The sequence below is a fragment of the Rosa rugosa genome, chromosome 2 (genome assembly GCF_958449725.1).
Source record: "Rosa rugosa chromosome 2, drRosRugo1.1, whole genome shotgun sequence".
NCBI classification, from domain to species: Eukaryota; Viridiplantae; Streptophyta; class Magnoliopsida; order Rosales; family Rosaceae; genus Rosa; species Rosa rugosa.
In genome coordinates this window covers 28,672,529-28,696,689 of record NC_084821.1, presented here as the reverse complement: position 1 = coordinate 28,696,689, position 24,161 = coordinate 28,672,529, and the positions used below count along the sequence as shown (strand labels likewise).

General features: G+C 41.7%; 1 protein-coding gene, 2 long non-coding RNA genes and 1 pseudogene across 3 annotated transcripts; 2 read left to right on the top strand and 2 right to left on the bottom strand.

The window, feature by feature from the left end:
- Nucleotides 1–1,863: 1,863 nt before the first annotated feature.
- On the top strand, nt 1,864–5,080 carry LOC133733798 (protein SET DOMAIN GROUP 41-like). Its single transcript, XM_062161435.1, has 5 exons — nt 1,864–2,587; nt 2,667–2,706; nt 2,795–2,895; nt 3,146–3,244; nt 4,038–5,080. Exons 1-5 carry the CDS (start codon nt 1,883–1,885, stop codon nt 5,073–5,075), a joined length of 1,983 nt encoding a protein of 660 aa, XP_062017419.1. The 5' UTR covers nt 1,864–1,882; the 3' UTR covers nt 5,076–5,080.
- Nucleotides 5,081–6,366: 1,286 nt separating this feature from the next.
- On the top strand, nt 6,367–23,840 carry LOC133730614 (heterodimeric geranylgeranyl pyrophosphate synthase large subunit 1, chloroplastic-like; annotated as a pseudogene).
- Nucleotides 6,598–8,974, bottom strand: LOC133734718 (uncharacterized). Its single transcript, XR_009858534.1, has 3 exons — nt 8,593–8,974; nt 7,812–7,888; nt 6,598–6,889 (listed from the first exon to the last, which is right to left on the bottom strand). It is a non-coding gene; the product is annotated as an uncharacterized LOC133734718 (long non-coding RNA).
- Nucleotides 13,643–16,466, bottom strand: LOC133734719 (uncharacterized). Its single transcript, XR_009858535.1, has 3 exons — nt 16,094–16,466; nt 15,313–15,389; nt 13,643–14,390 (listed from the first exon to the last, which is right to left on the bottom strand). It is a non-coding gene; the product is annotated as an uncharacterized LOC133734719 (long non-coding RNA).
- Nucleotides 23,841–24,161: the final 321 nt, after the last annotated feature.

Genomic DNA, 24,161 nt, shown 5'->3' with positions numbered 1-24,161 from the left:
ATTTTTCTTCTACAATCTCTTTAATAGATCATCACCACTTCCATGTTGCTGCACCTTCATGCTTTGCTTTCATTTCATCTTTTCTCTATCTTTTCCATATTTTACAAGTGAACTTAGATCTACTTTCATTATTTTTCTTCCACTCATCATTTCACTCTTCTTTTTCTTCCCTATATAAACACATTCTCCTCTCATTCTAACACACACATTCACATTCAACAACAACATCTCTAAGATGATCTAAGTTCTCTCTAGAGCAAACCTCTCTAAGAGCAACTCCTCTCCTTCTCTTTCTCTTACCGGTGATCACACTCCTAGTCCTAGTCTTCTCAGAAGCCGACTTTCAGTGCCACCAAACCCTCTGTCAACGTGCTTCGGTCCTAGTCTCCTCGGGAGCCGACGGTAGTGCCGCGACCACAACGGTTACAGAACCAGCCAAGCAAGGGTAACGCCCTAGCAACCCAGCCAAGCTAAAGTCACGCTTTAGCAAGATCTCAATACTTCCCGGTGATTTCGCTCTGCTCAATCTGCAATATTGAGTATCGACTTGTGAACAAGAAGAAACTTCAGCAAAGTCCTCACCACGAGGCACAAAGAATCCCACGACGAGGTTGGTGCTCTCCTCGTCTACAATCGCTTGAAAGAAGTCAGGTCAAGGGACACCCCCGACGACCGCACCCGAACGGTGCTGGCACGCCCGCGCAGAAAAGAGACTGTTGACCAGCTGCAACAAAATTGGAGCCAAACAATTGTTGCTTTAATTATTCTCACGAGTTGAGAAATTATAAGCATGCGTGACGTGAGTCACTTTATTTGAGTTTACTCATACAGGCTTAAAAAGCTTACCGGGTTTGTTTTGTTCAAACCGGTGCACTATTCTATGGTGTAGGGTTTATTGTGCAGGTTAGGATATCGATTAATCGTCGTCGAAGCTGAGGGGTACGTTCGGTAGCGTGGACGTCAAAGGGTACTCTTAGTTTTAAGTCTTCCGCTGTGTAGTGAGTTGTGGTGGGTGTGTTTACTTATTGAATTGTCATTCAGTTTAATTTGTAAACTATTTATAATGTAATATGTGATTCTAAAGAACGAGTCGGTATTGACATTGTGAGTTCAGTTTGTTTGTTGCATAGTTTAACTGAAAATTTTTCTAAGTGTCTTATTGTGATTGTTTGTTCTTGCGTTTCGGATTTGAATTTCTTTATTCAAAATTCGGGGCGTGACAGAAACCTACCACAGTAAAAATCTCATATTTATAATAAATTTACCATGAACAATAACTTCCACATTTTAAGCTATAGCTTTCACATACGAACTCCGATTTAAGTGTACCACATGTCCACGAACTCGGTTTAACGTCCCCTACAACTTTCGTGAAGAAAATTTTCTCAAATGGTTAATCCATAAAAAGTCAACTTCTAGCACTCCCCTAAATGATAAAAAAACTAAAACCGAGGACAATAAAACGTATAGTAATTCAGTTAGACACAGTAAAAGGGTAAATCAGATACGGGGCGTAACAGTACATGTACATTGTTCATGTATAATATATCGGTCACTCAAAAAAGAGATATATTGACATATTGACAAAAATATATCAAACGTTGCTCACAACTATAATCACAATCAAAGCTTCATTTAATCTGTAAGTCACACCTATAACACAATTTGTATTTGCTTCCTTATCAAAATATATTTATTTTCTTGTTCACCAAAAATATATTTATTTTCTTTCATGATTTTATTTTATTTTTATTATATATAACAATTTGTGAATGAGTCGAACGAATATCGCATTTACTGCATAAATTAAATGGTTAAATAAAAAAGAAAAAGAAAAAGCTTAAATTGCAGGGAGGTATTTACCGTAGTTGCTCATTAGACGATGGAGATGGAGATGAGAGCCGAAGAGGAGATAGAACTAGGACAAGACTTAACCCCATCACTCCCTCCTCTCTCTTTCGCTCTCCACGACTCCCTTCTCTCCTCTCACTGCTCTTCCTGCTTCTCTTCCCTCCCTCCTCAACCTTTTCCCCCTCTCCATACCCCTCCCTTTCCCAACAATTCCCACCATGTCCACTACTGCTCCCCACTCTGCTCCGCCTCCGATTCTCCCCTCCACCTCTCCAGCGCCGAGCCTCGTCTTCTCCTCCTCCTCCATTCCCACCCCCACGGCGACTCCTCGGACCTCCGCGCCGCCCTCCGCCTCCTCCACTCCCTTCCCGCCACCTCTCCCCCCGCACTTCCCCGCATCTCCGGCCTCCTGACCAACCGCCTCAGATTCATTGACCACGATGATGATCTCAGAATTCGCGACGGCGCCAGGGCTATGTTTCTCGCCAGGACAATGCGGGACGCTCAGGACGACGACGACGCCGTTTTGGAGGAGGCTGTGCTGTGCCTGGTCCTGACCAACGCCGTCGAGGTCCAGGATAACACCGGCCGCACCCTCGGAATTGCAGTGTACGATTCCTGCTTCTCTTGGATCAACCACAGCTGTTCTCCCAATGCCTGCTACCGCTTTCTGCTGTCCTCGCCGTCGCCGCCGCAGTGCGCTGAGACGCCGCTGCGTATTGTCCCCGCCGGCCAAGTAAAACCATATATTTACTTGTTCTTCATTTTATATAGTGCAATAAAATTAAGAGTTTTGACATCCAGGTTTGTTGCAGATTGAGGGTGGTGTTTGTAGCAAGAATTTGTTAACAAAAGGTATTATGGTTGTTAATTTCGATTCGTTTTAATTGATTTTTTAGATTACGAATTTCGAATTTGAACTTTAGCTTATTTTTGAATGTAGAATGCGGGAAATATGGTCCAAGAGTGATAGTTAGGAGCATCAAGAGAATCAATAGGGGAGACGAAGTCACTATTACGTACACTGACTTGTTGCAACCAAAGGTATCTATGATTTTCAGATGCCTTGCACCCATTATCAACTCAATCTTATGTTAGATCACTTATTGGAACATAATGATATGAGAATCAGCTGGTGACATTCTATGTTTAAGAACCCTGTCCGAGGCTTCTTTTCATTACGAGGCTTACAGGAACCCTTTCTCAGTGGCTGAATTCCTATCATGTTTATGTTCTTCATTTGATTAATGAGGTATTTCATTATGATCCTATATCTTTCTTGTATTAATTCCAGGCTATGAGGCAGTCTGAATTATGGTCAAGGTATCGGTTTGTGTGCTCATGTAAGAGATGTAGTGCATCACCCTTAACTCATGTCGACCATGCTTTGGAGGTATGAAATCTTGTTGGTCTTTGTGTACTTTTTCTAAACTACTGGGTTTAAATATAAGGTTGTACTTGCTACACAATGGCTAATGATCTATATCTTTTTTGTTACTGTTTTTAGTTATGTGCATCGGTTTAATACTTCATAATCAAATGTCGTAACACTTATTTATCAATTTATATAGCCCAGATCATTTCATGCATGCCCTCATTTTTTTTATTCTTTTAACTATCAGCAGTGAGCCTGCTTTATTCCTTTGTATTGTTTCAGTCTTTGATGATTCCACCATTCTGCAACCTGGTTGTCTGCGTGCTGAAAAACCTAGTAATAATCTTTTGGTTCTATATTATTTATGGATGTAATGTTATTTTACTAATCTAAGTGTGATCCATCCACGGTCTTTTCACAGATCTAAACACGTCTATGAGTTCCATATCTGTGGCAGTGGCCCTGTAAAGTGAAGATTTACATCATTGAAATGTCCTATGTTCCTCATATCTTATTCATATTTTTTGTACTTACTGATTCTTAAAAAGTCAGTTTGGCATTCTCCCCTAATTTCATTCATTACTATTTGGAAGGACCTTATGGTATTACTTTTAGAAATTTCTTGCTACTAGTACTTTAGTGTGTGCGTACAAACGATCCAGTATCTTTGAAGAAAAGCACCTCTTCAAACTTTGAACCAATTAAGAACTACGATCTTAACAATTTTTTTTTTCCCATTATACCTCTCGCAACTTCATTTGCAAAATTGGATATCTTGAACGAGTATTAACGTTCATTTTCAATCCTCCAGGATATCTATGCAGTCAATTTCAACTCTTCCAGATTGAGTTCAGATATTAGCTTCAATAGAGACAAGGCAACTGAAAGATTGACTGATTACATTGATGATGCTATAGCTGACTATCTGTCAATTGGTAATCCTGAATCTTCTTGTCAGAGGCTTGAGCAGGTACTCACACAAGGTCTTTCTGATAACCAGCAAGAGGGAAATGAAGAAAAATCAGAGTTAACTTTCTGGTTGAACCCATTGCATCACCTCTCTCTAAATGCGTACACCACATTGGCTTCAGCGTATAAAATCCTTGCAGATGACCAATTAACTTTATCTTCTTCAATAGAGTCAATAGGCAATCATGTAATGAAAGCTTTTGGCATGAGCAGGACAAGCGCGGCATACTCATTGTTGCTCGCAGGCGCAGCTCACCATCTCTTTAACTCTGAATCTTCCCTAGTTGTAAATGTTGCACATTTCTGGACGATCGCTGGGGATTCCTTGCTAAATCTTGCTAAGAGCTCACTCTGGAGTGAGATAAACAGATGGGATTTGCCTGTGTCAGACCACTTGGAACTATACCGTATTGCAAAATACAAATGTCCAAAGTGCTCATTGATGGATAAATTCGAAACTTATTCATTTCATGATCCAGTGAAGCATGCAGATTTTGAACATGCATCGAAGGAGTTTCTTGATTGTGTCACTAACTTAACACAAAAAGTTTGGTATTTTCTGGTTCAAGGTTGCCGCTATCTGGGACTTTGTAAGAATCCTATAGATTTTTGCTGGCTTGACACTTCAAAATATTCAAGTGAATGTGAAGTTCTTACTCAGTCTACTGGTACTAACTGTGGGAATAAAAGAAGTTTTTCTGGAAGTGAAGCAGAGGAAGACACCAACCAGTTAAGGATGTATGTTTTATATCTCGGTGTCCATTGCTTACTATATGGAGAATTTCTTGCGAGCATATGTTATGGTAGGTATTCCCATTTGACTTGTCATGTTCTTAACATTTTAGATCGTGAAGAGAAATCATCAAATCCTTGTCATTGACTGCACATTGAGTTTGAGAAAATGTTAATTTATACTCGGTTTGCTGTTGATTACTGTATTTAGTTTCATTTACGTTAGGGGATGAGGTGTTTAAGGATATCGAATGAGGAAGAGAATGAACGAGTTTTTGTGATCATTAAGCAAAAGAATTGCTGAAACTTTTGCTCGTTGCAGCAACTCATCATGGCTTAAATTAACATGCGCACACCAAATATGTCTATCTGGACATTGCAATCGCATCCTATATTCCCATAGAAGAAGCGTGATGTTTCGGGTTAGAACTCGAGCTCTTAGTGGAATATGACTTCTTCCATTGATACAGTTGAAGCTATCCAAGGATGATGATATCGACAGGGACTTTGGAATTGGGTTAGGACTTTGAACATTATGAGATTGAAAGACAAAGTGTTTTGGGTTCGACCTTCGTAGCCAAGGCTCATTTCATACTCTCCCCTATCTCAAAAGGGCTTATGCATTCCTCTCGTAGTTCACAAATTGAGTGTTCGAGAGAGTGATACATTCATTTTAGTGGCTTCTCCCAACGCTTCACAGTTCACCCTACTCTTTCATTTCCGCTTAAGCTTCTCCGGTTTTGGGGATTACTTGATTAGATACTCGAGAACCATCATTTTTTCAAAGAACAGCTTTTATGAGGGTAGGCGTAAAAGTATGATTAGTTCCACAAATCTCACTGCACTAACCATTGTAAACTCCCTCCTCATTTTACCGCCGTGGAGATCTAATTTAAACGACCAAGTACAACATTACATTTGAAAATGAAAATGAAGTAATAAAACTCAATCGGAGCAACAAGGTTATAGTACTTGAGATATTGAAATTTCGGAGCCGGAAACTGTTAGATTGTAAATTGTGTTTTTATCTATATTCGTCGTGCCTCTCAGAGTTGATTGTGTTTTTTTTTTTTTTAATTTCAATTTCTTTTCAAAACTTTGAATTTTGATGTGTCACTGAATCTAAAGACCCAAGCGTTTCTTCTTGTGCAGAGAAGAAATGAAGAACTCTACTTATAAACCTTTTCATATCTATTTGTTTTTTCATATAATAAATAATTTTAAGGGGCCGTGACCACTTACCCAATTTTAGTTTAAAAATTGCTCACTTGCTCCACTAAGAGTTTTTTAACCCCAATTACCCGATCTAATATATATTGACTGTATTACCCTCATTTTAATTAACAAATACTCTCTCTCTCCTCCACTCAGCCTCTCTCTCCTCCAGACTCTCTCTCTCTCCTTCAGAATCTCTCTCTCTCTCCACCGTCGCTGGAAATATGCCAGAAATCAAACTCCAGATCAGAACTCGACGCCGCCATCTCACCAGGGCCTTAGACGATGCCATTTCGCTGAAAAACTCGATTATGATCCACGAAGCGGTAATCTTTCCTCGCCGGAGGCAAGAGGGTCCGACCCGTTCTGTGTGTCGCAGCGTGCGAGATCGTCAGAGGGTCTGAGTCAGTTACCATGCCGGCGGCCTGCGCCGTCAAGATGATCCACGCCATGTTGTTGATGTCACGCCCCGAATTTTGAATAATAAATTCAAATCCGAAACATGAATTAAACCACTTAATCAAATAAACGTTCTGAATTTTTTTCTCAATATAATCTCACCACAAGGTACACAAACTCCAAATCTCGAAACCTCGAGTTCATTATTACAATTCACTCTCACAAGCAATATTGTAAAGCTCTAAATGAGCATAACACACCTCACAACTTACAATTGCTGTAAAACTCTAACAATTGCTCTAACCGCACGGTCACCGTCCTGGTTCTCCTGTCCTGTAGGATTACCCGCTACACAATTTGAATAGTGTACCGGGAGTTGCAACAACACAAAACCCGGTAAGCTTTTGACAGCTAGTATGAGTAAACAAGAAAGAACTGTTGATTTATTAAATTACAAGACCACCACAAACCCACGTTACTTTCTCACTCTCATATATATATATAGACACTTATGAGTTACTCTCAATTTAGCTCATAAGATCACTCACTCTCATATATATATATATACACTTATGAGTTACTCTCAATTTAGCTCATAAGATCACTCACTCTCATATATATATATATATAGACACTTATGAGTTACTCTCAAATTCGATCATAAGATTTCCCAACATTTGGTAGACAGACTCATATATATATATAGACCCTTATGAGTTACTCTCAATTTCCCTCATAAGGTTACCATATATATATTGACACTTATGAGTTACTCTCAATTTCACTCATAAGGTCACTCCACATTTGGCAGACAGACTAGAGCTCTAACTGAACGTAACCACTCGTCCGGCCACAGACGTGATTACGATTTAATACTATTAATAACCACCAGCCCGGTACGAGAGCGTGATTCACTAATAGATGCCATGGTCACCTCGTGACCTAGTGATCTCCACAGATCACAACAATTTATTGTTCCTCAACAATAAAACTCAACACCTCTCACAATATATTGTTTCTCAACAATAAACTCAATACCTCTCACAATATATTGTTTCTCAACAATAAACTCAATACCTCTCACAATATGTTGTTTCTCAACAATAACTCAACACAACTCCAACAATACATATTATTTCACGTAATAATATATATACAGACATTCACACAGGAATGTCTAGTAACACCAACAATAGTTCATATGATTGCAACAAAATAAAGCAATTAATTGTATTGGGTTCGTAATATGAACCACGTGAGGTTTACTCACCTCGATAATCCCGCTGCGTCTTCAATTCAGCTCAAAATACGATCCACAATCGTCCACCAACTCAAACCGTCAATCACCTAGTCAGATACGATCTTAACTTAGCAATCATTCATAAACAACACATATACGGAAATCCAACGGTCGGATTCTAATTTAATGATGATCCAACGGTCAGATCGAATTTATACGATGATCCAACGGTCGGATCCTCACGGATCGCCCTTAGGATCATCCTCCAAAATTATCACAAAGATCCAATGGTCAGATCTTCTTGAATCACTCTAACAAACATCTCCATAAAATTATACGAAAATCTGACGGTCGGATTCTCACGAATCGCCTTCCGAATCATTGTTTTACATTTATACGAAGATCCAACGGTCGGATCTTCGCCCATGACCACACAAAGCCACTGGGACAGTCATAAGATCATCATATCCAAATTTGAAGTAAAACCGATGGTCAGATCCTCACAGATCGTAAACCGAAGATAAAACGTAAAAACGTTAAATAGTAACGTCAAAACATAAATTCACTATTTATCAACGTTTTCTAAAATGACCTTGTAATATATCAAAACGCTCGTAAGGATGCGTAGATCATCACCTAGATAATAAAAACTCAAAATATGGTCGAATACGCCGCCACAAGCGGCGGTCAGTGGGCGGTCAACGGCGGTCAACGCGGCGGTCAACCACCTCCTCTGGCCACCAAATTTCATCCACAGCATCATCTCAACATTTCCAATCACTTTCTCAACTGTGACAAAGTCAGAAAATACCTTGAAGTAGCCGAACAATTAAGCACTCCGATGTACAGTGAAATTTTCCAATTATGCTTTCTTCCTCCATGCTTCGATCTGGGTTATGAGACTTGGCGAGCATGAAGAGCGGCTTAAGGCGCTTCTAATGGACCTGGGTTTATGACTGGAGGTGGCCGGAAATCGGCGTTGACTAATTTGCTACAGTAAAAATGTTGGCTTCGATCTCCACATTTCCGGCCAAATCGTCGTAAACAACTCCCACATGCGTGATAAGGAGGAAGAGACGAGTCTATCGATGCTCGCAGCTCGCCATTTGGTGGTCTAGAGGTGGTGAAAGAGGAGGTTGCAGAAGAGAGAAAGAGAGAGTTGCAGAAGAGAGAGACTGAGAGAGCACGGGGGAAGGAGAGAGAAAAGAAAGAAAAGTTACCTGGCTACAGTAACATTTCAAATTTATACCAATCTACCATAAACAGTAACTTTCATATTTTGCTTATAACTTTCGCATACGAACTCCGATTTTTACGTACCACATATGCACGCACTCGGTTTAATGTCCTCTACAACTTTCATGAAGGAAGTTTTCCCAAATTCCCAATGTATAAAAAGTCACTTTTTGAGACCCCCTAAATAACGTTCGTTTTTCGAAAATTAATCGTTCGAACTAATTCCACAATTCCTCCGAGCCTCGTACTCGCTCCCACTATCGTGAAATCATTTCTAAAAATCCACATAATTTAATTTGGATTTTTCGGGGTATTACAATCTACCCTCCTTAAAGAAATTTCGTCCCGAAATTTAAGCGTAAGTCAATTCCTCTCGATTAAGGTTGACCTAACTATAGAATCTCCATCTTTTCCAAATCTGTAGTAATCTACAAAGCCTCTGCCCTTTGTATAAAAATACATTCCTATGGCCACTAAATCCTTTCATCACAAACGTAAACTCACAACACAACTGCTCAACATCACTCCACATCAATTACACAAAATCATCACATGGATCATCACATAGATCATTACTTAGATCTTCACAGAGATTATCTCATAGATCCTCACATAGATCTTCACCCTGTACTGGCATACAAGCACAGTAAACACTCCCACAAAGCGTTTCGCTACTCAATTAGCATCACTCAAAACAAATCATTCTCCAAAGCACGCCAATAAAACATGTGACCCAGTGATGATGACTTGGGCTTGCTCAATCCTTGGGCTAAGCATTAAGGCTGGCCAATTGAGCCGAAGAAACCGAACCATCCACATTTCGAACTGGCCCAAACCACTTTGGGTTTAACATTTGGGCCTACTATTCGGGCCGAACGATTGGGCTTAACATTTGGGCCTACCATTTGGGCCTACCATTCGGGCCGAACAATTGGGCCTACCAATCGGGCCGAACAATTGGGCTTACTATTTGGGCCTACCAATCGGCCCACCAACTTCCAGCTCGGCTACGGTATGAAATTGTACATACCGTATATACGTATGCATACCGTACAGACCGTATATACGTATGCATACCGTACAACTGTATATACGTATGTATACCGTACAGACCGTATATACGTATGCATACTGTACAACTGTATATACGTATACATACCGTACAGACCGTATATACGTATGTATACCGTACATACCGTATACACGTCCGTATATCAAGCATATACGAGATCCAAAAATATTTGTAAGAGGTAAGGTTCGAACTCCCGACCTCGAACACGAAGGTTTTGCTCCCAACCACTGAAGCAAGAGCTGCCTTCATTAATATATGCTCACGTGTTATATTTATTATGTCATAAGCGACATAAATAAAATAACGGGGAAGGCAAGGTTCGAAACCTCAACCTGCCGCACGAAACCTTTGTCCCCCAACCACTGGAGCACAAGCTGTGCTTAATATAATGTGTACAAATTTTATACTTATTATGTCATAACGAACATAATAAAAATAAACGAGAGGCGAGGTTCGAACCTCAGACCTCTTGTACACGAACTGTACACTCAACCACTCGAGCACGGCTGCTCACGTTATTATCCATACAAATCCTTTTATTTAAACCAACTGTTTCAACTGTTTAAACAATTCGGCCCAAAACATCCAAGACTGTTGCAGAAACCCAGCCCAACGTATCCAAAACTGTTACAGAAATCCGGCCCAACTCATCCAAAACTGTTTCAGAAACTCGGCCCATCATGTCCAAAACTGTTTCTGAAACTCGGCCCATCAGGCCTCCACCCACAGCTACAGTGATGCCTTGATCCGAGACAGGCCCAAGTACGGCCCACTTGTGTCACGGCTTATCCCTTCCGTGATTTACGGCAGTCAAATCTGCTTTCGGCTACAGCTGTCTGCCACAGCGCCTCGAGATTCCCTCGGTCCCCTTACACGCTCTCCACGCGCCAACAGCTTTTCCGGGTTTCGGGGCGACTTTAATCCAACGCGTGGATTGAATCTCAGAGATCGTCCATCCAACGGTGGAGATCTGCTCACCTCGTTCTATAAATAGGTGCATCCTGGAGAAAAACTGTTCACACCAAAGAAAAGAAATTTTCCCCAGCCATTCTCTCTCAAACTCTGCAGCCTTCCTCTCGAAACTCAAATCCTTTCTTCATCAATTTCAATCCTTCTCTTCTGATCTTCTCTCCCATCTAGTTGATTCAATCCCATCTTTCCTCTGAACTTTCAGATCTTCAATCTTTTCCTCCAAATCTTCAATCCTTCTTTCTCAGATCTTTTCTTCCATTTGAAGATTCGATCTCATCTTTCCTCTGAGAATCTCAGATCTCCAATCACCAGTTCAACAACTCCAATCCTTCTAACAAAATCTCCCTCAAACACTAAACCATGTATTCCTCGATTTCCACATCCTCTCACCCCATGACCCAAGAGCCACGAACTCTGCAACTAATGGAGCTCCAAACCCCGCAACAAATGGAACCACAACAACAGCAACCAACAGAGGAGGGAGGAAACACCCAAGCAGCTGGAAGTAGTGCCAACATGGATTTCTGGCGAAGCCGTACCAGGTGGATTCCTACTCCAGAACAAATAAGAATCCTCAAGGATCTTTACTATGTCAAGGGATTTAAGTGCCCAACTACAGAGCAGATTCACGAGATCTGTCTCCAGCTGAACCAGTATGGGTATGTTGAGGGTAAGAACATTTACTTTTGGTTCCAGAACGTCAGGGCTCGAGAGAAGCAGATGAATAGGTGTAATCAGGCTGCTCCAGTGCCCATGAGAACTAGTTCTCTTGGTACTGGTAGATCCATTGATCTCAATTTTGGGTCCACTGGTTCTACTGGTGCTGGTGGATCCATCGACATCAATTTTGGGCCAGCTGGTGGATCCATTGACATCAATTTTGGGTCCACTAGTTCTACTGATGATGGTAGATCCATTGATCTCAACTTTGGTTCCACCTATTCTACTGGTAATGAAGGATTTATTTACTTAAATTTTGTTTCGTATTCTTCCTCACACTTCAACACTAATACCAGTACAACTCTTTTGGCACAACAGGAGGACAAACATCCCTGCAACAACGAGGAGGAGATCACCAGGAGGTTCAAACTCTTCCTCTGTTCCCCGTGCACGGCGAGGACGTCTTTGGTAACCTGAAGGCTACTTCCGAGGAAGGTAGCGCTTTTGGTTACTATTCTGGTGGCTCAGGCGGTTACCACAGTGGCTCAAACGTTTCTCTTGAGCTCAGCCTCAACCCATCCGGAGCTGCTGACTAGGCTTAGTATAGCATAGTCCTCGTTTCCCTTTTTGTAATATAAAATCAATAAGATTGTGTGCATGTTTTCTTTTTCTTTTTTTGTTTAACCACAACAACACCAAGGATCGAACCTTGGTCACTTAATACTCTTTTCAAAACCATCGAGACTCTGCTGCACACATCTTTCAAAATGATTTATCACAAACAATCATTCAAAACCTAGCAATCAATTAAGTCACACAGAGGTCAAGCTAGTATCCTCTGAGTCAAACCAAACACAATAATTTCGTCGCTAGAATTAGGGATTAATAAAGCTAAACACTTCCTGAGTTAGCTAGGAAAAACCCACATCTTTAGAGTTACACTTACAACTCTAAAAAAAATCTCGATCACTCCATCTATCAATTGCTTCAACAAGCAATATGTACCATCTTAGCATCCACTAATCGATACTGGTACCACACTCAGTATCTCACCCACGAATCACCTCACTGCTCATTTGGTGGTAAGTCAACATCTAGTGGGTCAAAATTCTGTGATTATAGCACTTCACACTAACCACGTCATAATCCATAATCTGTCCTCACAACAGTATCTGGCCTCATAAATTAGTTATACAACCCTAGCACTCCTAGAGTTGAAAACAACGTTATTACCTAAGCTCATACATCAACACAATGTCTCTTCACAGTCAATCCTATCACGAGGTCATATCAATCTTTCCATAAGTCAACCATACACAAAATCCATCATAGTAACAACGAATTATGCATTACTACTCAACAATAGTCAGTGAACCAGCACTCCACAATAATTTCCAATACCATCCGCAGATCTCAAACCACACCCCGACATTTAGCTAATATATAGTAGCTATCCTAAACACCAAACAACTGTGCATGAATGAATGCTCCATTATAACACAATTCCATCACTAAGCAACCAATAACTGCTAAGTATTCTTCAACTCAAAACATCTGCATATCCAACTAATGGAAAGTATCACAACTACTAGTCAAATACTCGTAACGACTTTAGATACAAGCATTGGTCAAACACCATGACCCCAACAACCAACGACTACAATGCACATAAGGATACTGTTTTTCGTGAAAACCATCCTCAATAACTCCACCAGAGTTTAATCCAAAGGTTCCCATTCCTCAAAGGTGATAACTCAAAGAAGCTACACAAGCTCCACCACTTCACTTACAAAGTCAACCTATGCCATGATCACTTGACATACTACCCTTATTAAAGGTAACATAAGTATCTCCCAAATTACATCACTACACTCGAACACCAATATAGTCTTGAGAATTCTGTCTCATAGTCTCTCACACTCCTATCATCTTGAGTTGGTGAGATCAATTCTCTTTTCAACTATTCCTAGGGTCTCAATCTCTTTCACCATTTCAACCCAAGAATAACATCCATCACATCAACTACAGGTAGACTAGGCAACTCAACCTCTAATGCCTCCACCTCATCCTCAACTGTCTCCATAGAAAGGTCATGTCCCTACATCAGACTCGACCTCTACCTCACCGACTCATCAGAGTTAAATCCAGAGGTTCCTATTCCTCGAAGATCACAACTCGCGGAAACTAAACTTATTCTAATACGAACTTAGTAGACAACTCTACCGTCCTACGGACTTACACGTTGTCTAGACCCCATACTAAGACATACCCAATGATTTTACCAGTACCGAAGAGTATATGATGGGGATCCGCTGCAGACGGGCCATCACTCGGGAGGTACTGATTATCACCAAATATGTACCTTACGCTCTGATACCAAACTGTCACGCCCCGAATTTTGAATAATAAATTCAAATCCGAAACATGAATTAAACCACTTAATCAAATAAACGTTCTGAATTTTTTTCTCAATATAATCTCACCACAAGGTACACAAACTCCAAATCTCGAAACCTCGAGTTCATTATTACAATTCACTCTCACAAGCAATATTGTAAAGCTCTAAATGAGCATAACACACCTCACAACTTACAATTGCTGTAAAACTCTAACAATTGCTCTAACCGCACGGTCACCGTCCTGGTTCTCCTGTCCTGTAGGATTACCCGCTACACAATTTGAATAGTGTACCGGGAGTTGCAACAACACAAAACCCGGTAAGCTTTTGACAGCTAGTATGAGTAAACAAGAAAGAACTGTTGATTTATTAAATTACAAGACCACCACAAACCCACGTTACTTTCTCACTCTCATATATATATATAGACACTTATGAGTTACTCTCAATTTAGCTCATAAGATCACTCACTCTCATATATATATATATACACTTATGAGTTACTCTCAATTTAGCTCATAAGATCACTCACTCTCATATATATATATATATAGACACTTATGAGTTACTCTCAAATTCGATCATAAGATTTCCCAACATTTGGTAGACAGACTCATATATATATATAGACCCTTATGAGTTACTCTCAATTTCCCTCATAAGGTTACCATATATATATTGACACTTATGAGTTACTCTCAATTTCACTCATAAGGTCACTCCACATTTGGCAGACAGACTAGAGCTCTAACTGAACGTAACCACTCGTCCGGCCACAGACGTGATTACGATTTAATACTATTAATAACCACCAGCCCGGTACGAGAGCGTGATTCACTAATAGATGCCATGGTCACCTCGTGACCTAGTGATCTCCACAGATCACAACAATTTATTGTTCCTCAACAATAAAACTCAACACCTCTCACAATATATTGTTTCTCAACAATAAACTCAATACCTCTCACAATATATTGTTTCTCAACAATAAACTCAATACCTCTCACAATATGTTGTTTCTCAACAATAACTCAACACAACTCCAACAATACATATTATTTCACGTAATAATATATATACAGACATTCACACAGGAATGTCTAGTAACACCAACAATAGTTCATATGATTGCAACAAAATAAAGCAATTAATTGTATTGGGTTCGTAATATGAACCACGTGAGGTTTACTCACCTCGATAATCCCGCTGCGTCTTCAATTCAGCTCAAAATACGATCCACAATCGTCCACCAACTCAAACCGTCAATCACCTAGTCAGATACGATCTTAACTTAGCAATCATTCATAAACAACACATATACGGAAATCCAACGGTCGGATTCTAATTTAATGATGATCCAACGGTCAGATCGAATTTATACGATGATCCAACGGTCGGATCCTCACGGATCGCCCTTAGGATCATCCTCCAAAATTATCACAAAGATCCAATGGTCAGATCTTCTTGAATCACTCTAACAAACATCTCCATAAAATTATACGAAAATCTGACGGTCGGATTCTCACGAATCGCCTTCCGAATCATTGTTTTACATTTATACGAAGATCCAACGGTCGGATCTTCGCCCATGACCACACAAAGCCACTGGGACAGTCATAAGATCATCATATCCAAATTTGAAGTAAAACCGATGGTCAGATCCTCACAGATCGTAAACCGAAGATAAAACGTAAAAACGTTAAATAGTAACGTCAAAACATAAATTCACTATTTATCAACGTTTTCTAAAATGACCTTGTAATATATCAAAACGCTCGTAAGGATGCGTAGATCATCACCTAGATAATAAAAACTCAAAATATGGTCGAATACGCCGCCACAAGCGGCGGTCAGTGGGCGGTCAACGGCGGTCAACGCGGCGGTCAACCACCTCCTCTGGCCACCAAATTTCATCCACAGCATCATCTCAACATTTCCAATCACTTTCTCAACTGTGACAAAGTCAGAAAATACCTTGAAGTAGCCGAACAATTAAGCACTCCGATGTACAGTGAAATTTTCCAATTATGCTTTCTTCCTCCATGCTTCGATCTGGGTTATGAGACTTGGCGAGCATGAAGAGCGGCTTAAGGCGCTTCTAATGGACCTGGGTTTATGACTGGAGGTGGCCGGAAATCGGCGTTGACTAATTTGCTACAGTAAAAATGTTGGCTTCGATCTCCACATTTCCGGCCAAATCGTCGTAAACAACTCCCACATGCGTGATAAGGAGGAAGAGACGAGTCTATCGATGCTCGCAGCTCGCCATTTGGTGGTCTAGAGGTGGTGAAAGAGGAGGTTGCAGAAGAGAGAAAGAGAGAGTTGCAGAAGAGAGAGACTGAGAGAGCACGGGGGAAGGAGAGAGAAAAGAAAGAAAAGTTACCTGGCTACAGTAACATTTCAAATTTATACCAATCTACCATAAACAGTAACTTTCATATTTTGCTTATAACTTTCGCATACGAACTCCGATTTTTACGTACCACATATGCACGCACTCGGTTTAATGTCCTCTACAACTTTCATGAAGGAAGTTTTCCCAAATTCCCAATGTATAAAAAGTCACTTTTTGAGACCCCCTAAATAACGTTCGTTTTTCGAAAATTAATCGTTCGAACTAATTCCACAATTCCTCCGAGCCTCGTACTCGCTCCCACTATCGTGAAATCATTTCTAAAAATCCACATAATTTAATTTGGATTTTTCGGGGTATTACAGTTGATCCACGACGACTTGCCGTGCATGGATAATGACGATCTCCGCCGCGGGAAGCCCACCAACCACAAGGTTTTCGGCGAAGACGTTGCAGTTTTGGCGGGCGAAGCGCTTCTCTCCTTCGCGGTCGAGCACCTAGCCTTGTCCACCGTCGGCATCGAGCCTTCTAGAATCATCCGAGCCGTGGAAGAGCTTACCCGGTCAATCGGGTCGGAGGGATTGGTAGCGGGTTAAGTCGTGGATATCCACTCTGAGGGGTTATCCGACGTGGGACTGGAGCACCTGGAGTACATACACCTCCACAAAATTGTAGCTCTTCTTGAATGTAAGAAGAAGATAAAAAGGAAAGCCTGAGTTCTTCTAATCCTTCCGGCGTCTGAGTTTCAATATGGGATGTTGCTAGAAGTTATGTATCAATTTTGATTTGTCTGGGATTTGTAGAGTCATGCTGCACTTTCACTTGACCAATATGGGTTTGTTTGATGGTCTATTGGGGGGCAGTAGACACATTATTGGCCCCCGGTAGACTTTGATACGAGGGACAGGGTTCATTATAGTGTGGTGTTTTGATAAGTTACATGTTGTTTTCTGTGTATTAAAGTCAAATTATCTGTGAATCCTACAAAATGGTGCATTTTTGGTGGTCTATTGGGAGGCAGTAGAGACATTGGACTTTGTATTGGGGGGCACTAATATGATTATAAATTGATCAATTGTGCCTGTAGTGTATTCATTTTGGTTTTGGGAGTTCATACAATTCACTGGACGACAATAATATGATTTTTGGGAGGCAATAATATGATTACTGGGGGGGGCAATAATAGCCGGATTCCGGATTCCGGTCATCGGTCGCCGGATTTCGGTGACCGGTTCCCGGAATCCGGTCATCGGTTGCCGGAATCCGGTCACCGGTCGCCGAAGACCGTGCCGGCCACTGGTCACCGGAGCACAGCAAGGTGGAGGGTGACTTCTCTCTATAAGTGAGAAAGAAGGAGAGGGCAAAAAAGTCTAAAAAAAAAAAAGAAAAAAGAATTAATTGGGTAAAGGGGAAATAATCCCTTAGAGTGTTTTGGGTAAATGGGGTTAAAAAATAGTTGGTGGAGCAAGTGGGCAATTTTTAGCCTAAAATCGGGTAAATGATCATTTTCCCTAATTTTAAAGATACATGATGCAGGTTCTACTAATTATATTTCGGATTAGTTGTTTTTCTAATGAAGACGGCCTATTTAATGTTTTCTCGCTGTGAATATAAATTAGGATTTTGTTGTAGAGAAACTGAATTTTAGAGGAATTTGCTGTCTATTCTCATTGATAATAGGGGCCTCTTTATATAGAGGATTAAAATGCATAGAATCTCAATCGTACAAGGAAGTAATCATACATTGAATAGGAATCTAGATCCTTCTAATTTAACCCTATTACCACTAGGTCAAGTAACCTAGAATTTGGGCCAAACACAAATAGAGATATCCTTAAACACTCCCCCTTGTGTTGTCCAAACGCGGTGCTTCTCTCGTTGCCTCGTTAAAAACCTTGCTGAGTAACAAAAACCCAGTGGGACAAAAATAACCTCGGTCGAAGGGGAAAAAGAGCACAACACACCCTTCACGTTTCGAGACCATACATGTAGACATCTCCCCCTGATGTCTGCATCTCCCCCTGATGGCTACGGTCATGGGAGTTCGGATAACTTCCGTAAATGATGCTACCAACATGTTTCTCGAAAGTGGAATTTAGGCAATGACTTAGTGAGCAAGTCTGCCACACTGTCCTCAGATTGAACCTAGTTCACTTTGATCTTGAGGATAGTCTGTTGTTGCTGATTAAGCTTGGTGTTGTCGCTTTGATGTAGCCTTGCTTCATTTGTTCAAAACAAGCTGCATTATCCTAAATGCTCGTAGGCTCATCTATGGTAGACTTCAAACCACAATTGTTCGAACATGCGTAATTATGGATCCAATCCATATACATTCACGAATCTCTTCGTGAAGAGCAATGATCTCTGCATTGTTCGAAGATATAGCGACTAGGGTCTATTCTGTAGACCTCCAAGATATCGCAGTCTTTACCCATGGTGAACACTTAACCAGTTTGGGAATGACCTTTGTGTGGGTCAGAGAGATACCCAGCATCAGCAAAATCTTCCAAAACGCTAACTTCGTTTTGGGATGGGGAGAGGGGACGCAGGCCAGTGTTGGCGGCGTTCCTGGTGTGTGATGGGTCTGAATCCATCATCTCTCTGTAGGGATAAAACAAGCCCATATCAATCGCACATCTCAAGTACTGAAAGATATCTTTTACACCAATCCTAATGGCGTCGCGTTGGCGCAAAGCTATATCTTAGTTAACAAGTTTATGGTAAATGAGATGTCCGGTCTTGTGCATTGAGCTAAGTACAATAATGCGCCTATTGTACTAAGTAAAGCACTCCTGCCTCTAGCACATCTTCGTCATCATCCTTTGGACGAAGAGGATCCTTTTCAGGATCAAGACTACGGACGATCATGGGGGTGCTTGAAGGTTTGACCTTGTCAAAATGCCTAAGCATCTATCAACATGATGCTCAAGTTCCAAACCGAGACATAATCGTGTTCTCCCAATATCCTTCATCTCAAACTCGGATTTCTAGTGTTCAGCGGTTTCCCTTAACTCTTTAAGGGCTTCTAATGAAGATCATGTCCAACATGAACTGCGATAGAATCCGAAACTTGTTATGGAAAACGCGTGGGCATATCCCTTCCCAATCAAGTAGTCATCTTAGTGAGCGTTTCAACCTCTTTGTAAAACGCGCCCCGTGGTCTAGAGCCACTTGACTTGGGTAAATGAAGTTCACCATGAACATTCATGTATATTTCGTATCTAGATCCCTATAGAGATACGTAGTGACCACATTTGTAAGCTGCATGTTCAGTTATTCGGAAACTACCAAACTGACAGGGTAGTGGAGTGTAATGACATCCATTACGAGAGAATATGTCTCATCGTAGTCGATTCCAGGGCGTTTTATGAGAAGCCTTGCGCCATAAGGCGAGATTACCATCTCTTTTTCTCACTACGCTTTCTAACGAATACCCATTAGTCAATAGGTTTTATGTCAGGAGGTGTTGGCATTACTAGCTCAGAAAACCTTCCTCTTCGTTAGAGAATCCATCTTAACCTGGATTGCATCTTTCCATTTAGGCCAAATCTCTCTACGTTGGCATTCATTCATCAACGGAGCGTGGTTCGATATCATCTTACTCAACAAACTCATGCGCAACAAAATGCGCAACTACATCATCAATTATGATGGAGTTTCTATCCCACGTCTCATGTACACTAGTATAAGTTTCATAGAGCTCTATATTCTCAGGAATAGGGTTCTGACGTTGAGGCGTCCCCCAACGATAACCATAACCTGGAAGATACTCATGAGACGGATTTTGAGTCTTAATGATCAAAGGATTGGAATGTGCCAAAGTATCCTTCGAACCCACGGGCCTCCCATGCATCCTAGCTGGGGCCATGGCCTGTAACGCCAGAGTGCCACTCTCTATGGCGTTGGTGCCATGCCTACCTCTATGTAGGGTGGCGCTGCGTCCTCTCGTAGGGACTTCCATCCTTGCGGGCATGTTTGCAGCATATTTGTGTGATCTCGTCACTTTAGTAGGGATCGAGATGAGACATAGTGGGGACAGGCCACGACAATTCCTGTCGTTCCTGCTGAACATCTGTGTTCTTATCTCCCCCTAACGACTGGAAAACTGTCTCATCAAAGTGACATCCGCACATCTAGCGGTAAGGAGATCGCCTAGCAAGGGCATTAAGTGGCGGACGATTGTTGGAGTCTCAAATCCAACTGAGTTGCTCATTCGTCTGTAAGGACCCATTATAGAGCGCTGTGGCGGCGCAATTGACACATAAATGGCACACTCAAATATGCGTAAGTACGATATTTGTACCCAGTCACTAGCTGTAACGCAGAGGTAGATTGAGTGGCAGTGGGTCGTAGACGAATTAGCATAGCTGCATGCGATATTGCATCACCCCAAGCGGATATAAGGAGGTTGGTGCGCATTACCAATGTCCGGACTACCATCGTAGTCGTTTCCGCGAGACCATTTGGGTGTGCTCATGAGAATATGATGTCCAACATCAGTCCCAAATGCAATGACTATCGAAAGTCTTCAATGTAAACTCACTAGCATCGTCAAGTCCAATTGACGGAATAGGATGATTCGGGGAGTGAGCCCGTTGTCATATGATATTTGCTAGGAGTGTAGCATAAGCAGCATTACAAGTGGACAATGGCACAACACGTGACCATCGTGTTTGCGTGTAAACCAACATTATGAGATATTTAAACGTCCGCAAGTTGGTTGAATCAGTCCACAGAATCCATACGAATTCTATGTAAGAACATAATGATTATTTTCATATCCTTTGCATAGGACGGTCTCAGTCCTAATTTTCCTAAGGAAGTGGCTTCATAAAATGAGCGAGAGGCCTTAGAAGCAACCAAGGAGAGTTTTGGTTGGGCCTGAGCGTTTGAGACGCATATTGAAGCAAAGTTTGTGACTACATCACCCATCATGGTGTCATGACCATGGGAAGTGGCATCCATGGCGTTATAACCATGGGGATTGACATCCATGGCGTCATGGCCATGGGTAGCGCCATATATGGCGTTGTCACAAGGGACTTGGGCGGCCATATGGCGCCCCAAGACAGCTGCAGCGCCAGATGCTGCAATTGTTGCGGTCTTGCTAAGTCCAGGAACCAATTTTTGATTCTTGCTTCATTTCGCTCGAGGGTGTCCATATGAAGTCTTTAGTAGACGGATCATCATATCATGACCAGGGTGACTTATCCTGTCGAGACAAAGCCAATATGTGTCTAAATCCAAGAGATCTTCTCTCATAACTTTATTGGATTTAATAGCTCAAATAGTGACATAGAGTCCACTAGAGAGGCACATAAACTTCTCTAAGATGCGCCTTTATTTGCAATCATTAGAGGTATTGCAAAGGAACTCATTTTTGTTCTCCTCATGCATTTCTGCATGGAATACGTTGGCTATTCATAGGGTGTGATTTGCCCTAGGAGCGTAGAGAGTTTTGTGAGAATAATCAAGGTGCCATTTGGCAAGGGGAACTTGGGCTATTCCATGTCCTTGAATTAATACTGATGGCCCAGCCATCGTAGTCACAAAGTAACATGCTCATGAATCAAATGGAGTCATAATGAAGAGAACTCGAAATTTTATTCATAAGCCAACGGAGTACATCATTATCTCTTAACCATTAGGAAAATCTAATCCAAATGCTAGCTAATGCAAAACAATGGTAGTCGTCTAACTTCTTTCGGTAATTCCAACGCAAATGTGACCAGGTGAGTAGAGAGATGTCGGTGGAGCAAAGCTCGCTTAATTACCACTTATCTCAAAACCTTCCTAGACATCACATTTACATTGAGTACGCCTACTTTGAAGAAAGACTAAACCATAGGCATCCACTACAAAAATATGGCAATTGCCTACATCTCTTGGAAAATAAAGACTTAAACAGAATTGGCGATCTATTGATCCCAGCCAGATTTGTAGTCTTTAACCCTTCACTCTAGATCATCTTCTTGATCTTCTTGTTCTACATAGTGAGCTTCTCTTGCTTCACAAATATGCTTTGTAGGCGGTGACAAGTTCTTCACGAGCTCTACAAATGTGTGCCCAATGATCAGACACTCCACATTGAGAACATACATCTCTTTGTTCAAACTCCATTGATTGAGGCGCTTTGAAAGCGTCATTAAGATGGCTCTTAGTGTTGGTGGAGCCACCAACATGGCCAGAGGCGTTGCCTCCCTCTCTCTTTCCACGTTGACCTCTTCGGTTCCGTGTTCGCCTATTTTGGCGATTACCTTCCCAAGTAGAGCGATTATATGGACCAAAAAGTCCACAAGTATCCCTAATGTTAGGGTTTTGCTCTTGGCGCCTTCTCTTAGGGGCACGACTATAATTGGATTCCGGAATATGCTCTATTTCCATGGATCTCGAATTATAGTTCTTCACAAGGATGTTGTCATACTTTTTAGTGACATTCATAGCTCCAATGAGCTCATGAAACCTTGTGATCCGTCCTGCAGTAACATCAATTCGATAGTTCTTTGCAACCATCAATGCAGAAACGGGGAAGGTAGAGAGAGTCTTCTCAATCAACATCGCATTTGTGATCTCTTTACTACAGAATTCCACTAGGGATTTAATGCGAAGTGCTTCCGAGTTGTAGTCAAGAACTGACTTGAAATCATAGGAGCGGAGGCTATGCCATCTCACTTCTAGGTCAGGAAGCAAGGAAGGAGTCACGGACGTTGCCAAATCTTTCTTCGAGTGAGACCCACAGCTTTCTGGGGTCTTCTTCATTCATACACTCGTACTGGAGCGAATCATCCATATGACGAGTCATTAAGATGATGGCTTTCGCCTTATTTGCCTCTAAGGCTGCTCTATTTGCTTCCAAAGCTTGAGCTTGCTCAACAGTTAGCACGTCCTGGCTAGGCTCGAGAATCGTATCCAGGATTCCATCGGCCTTGAGATGCTGGCGGACATCACGAACCCACCTGTGATATTCAGAGCCAGTTGTTCCCAATGGAGCAAAGTCCAATTTGTTCAGGTTACTCATCCTGAAAGAGAACAAGAAATTAGGGTTAGTTTCGGAGCGTGAAAGGCTACCACGAAAACATATAAAATTTCTGAGCGTAGTCGCTTCCAAGAAATTAGGAATTTCCGAGCGTAGTCGCTTCCAAGAAATTCGATTCCAAGAGGGGTTGGATTAGATCGAAACAATGATGTGTGGGGTCGATCGTTTTCTTCTCAACAAACTCTAAGTTTGGAGGACTCTACAAGCTCTAAGCTCGGAGTGAGCACGAACCCCCACAGTTCGGCTTTTGGTCTCCCCTATGAAGAAGAAAGGGGGGTAGAAGAAGGGATGTTGGAAGTCCCCTAGAAAAAGAAGAAGAAATTGAAAAACTTCAAAAACGGGAACTTTTAGAAAAGTTTACCTTGAAAAGATGCCGGAAATCTTGACCGGAAAAGGTGACGGAGTTGGTCGGAAAAAGGTCGCCAGAGGTCACCGGAAAATTGGCCGGAAACTGGTGGCCGGAGGTGGTGGCCGGAGCTAGGCAGGGCGGTGCAGGGCAGTTGCGGGGGCTGCAGCAGGGCTTGTGCAGGGGTGCTGCAGGGGCTGTGCAGGGGTTGTGCGGAGGATGTGCAGGGCCTGTCGGCAGCTGCTGCGCAGGGGCTCAGCAGATGTCGACAGGTGTGTGCGGGGCTGTCGGCAGGGGCAGGCACACG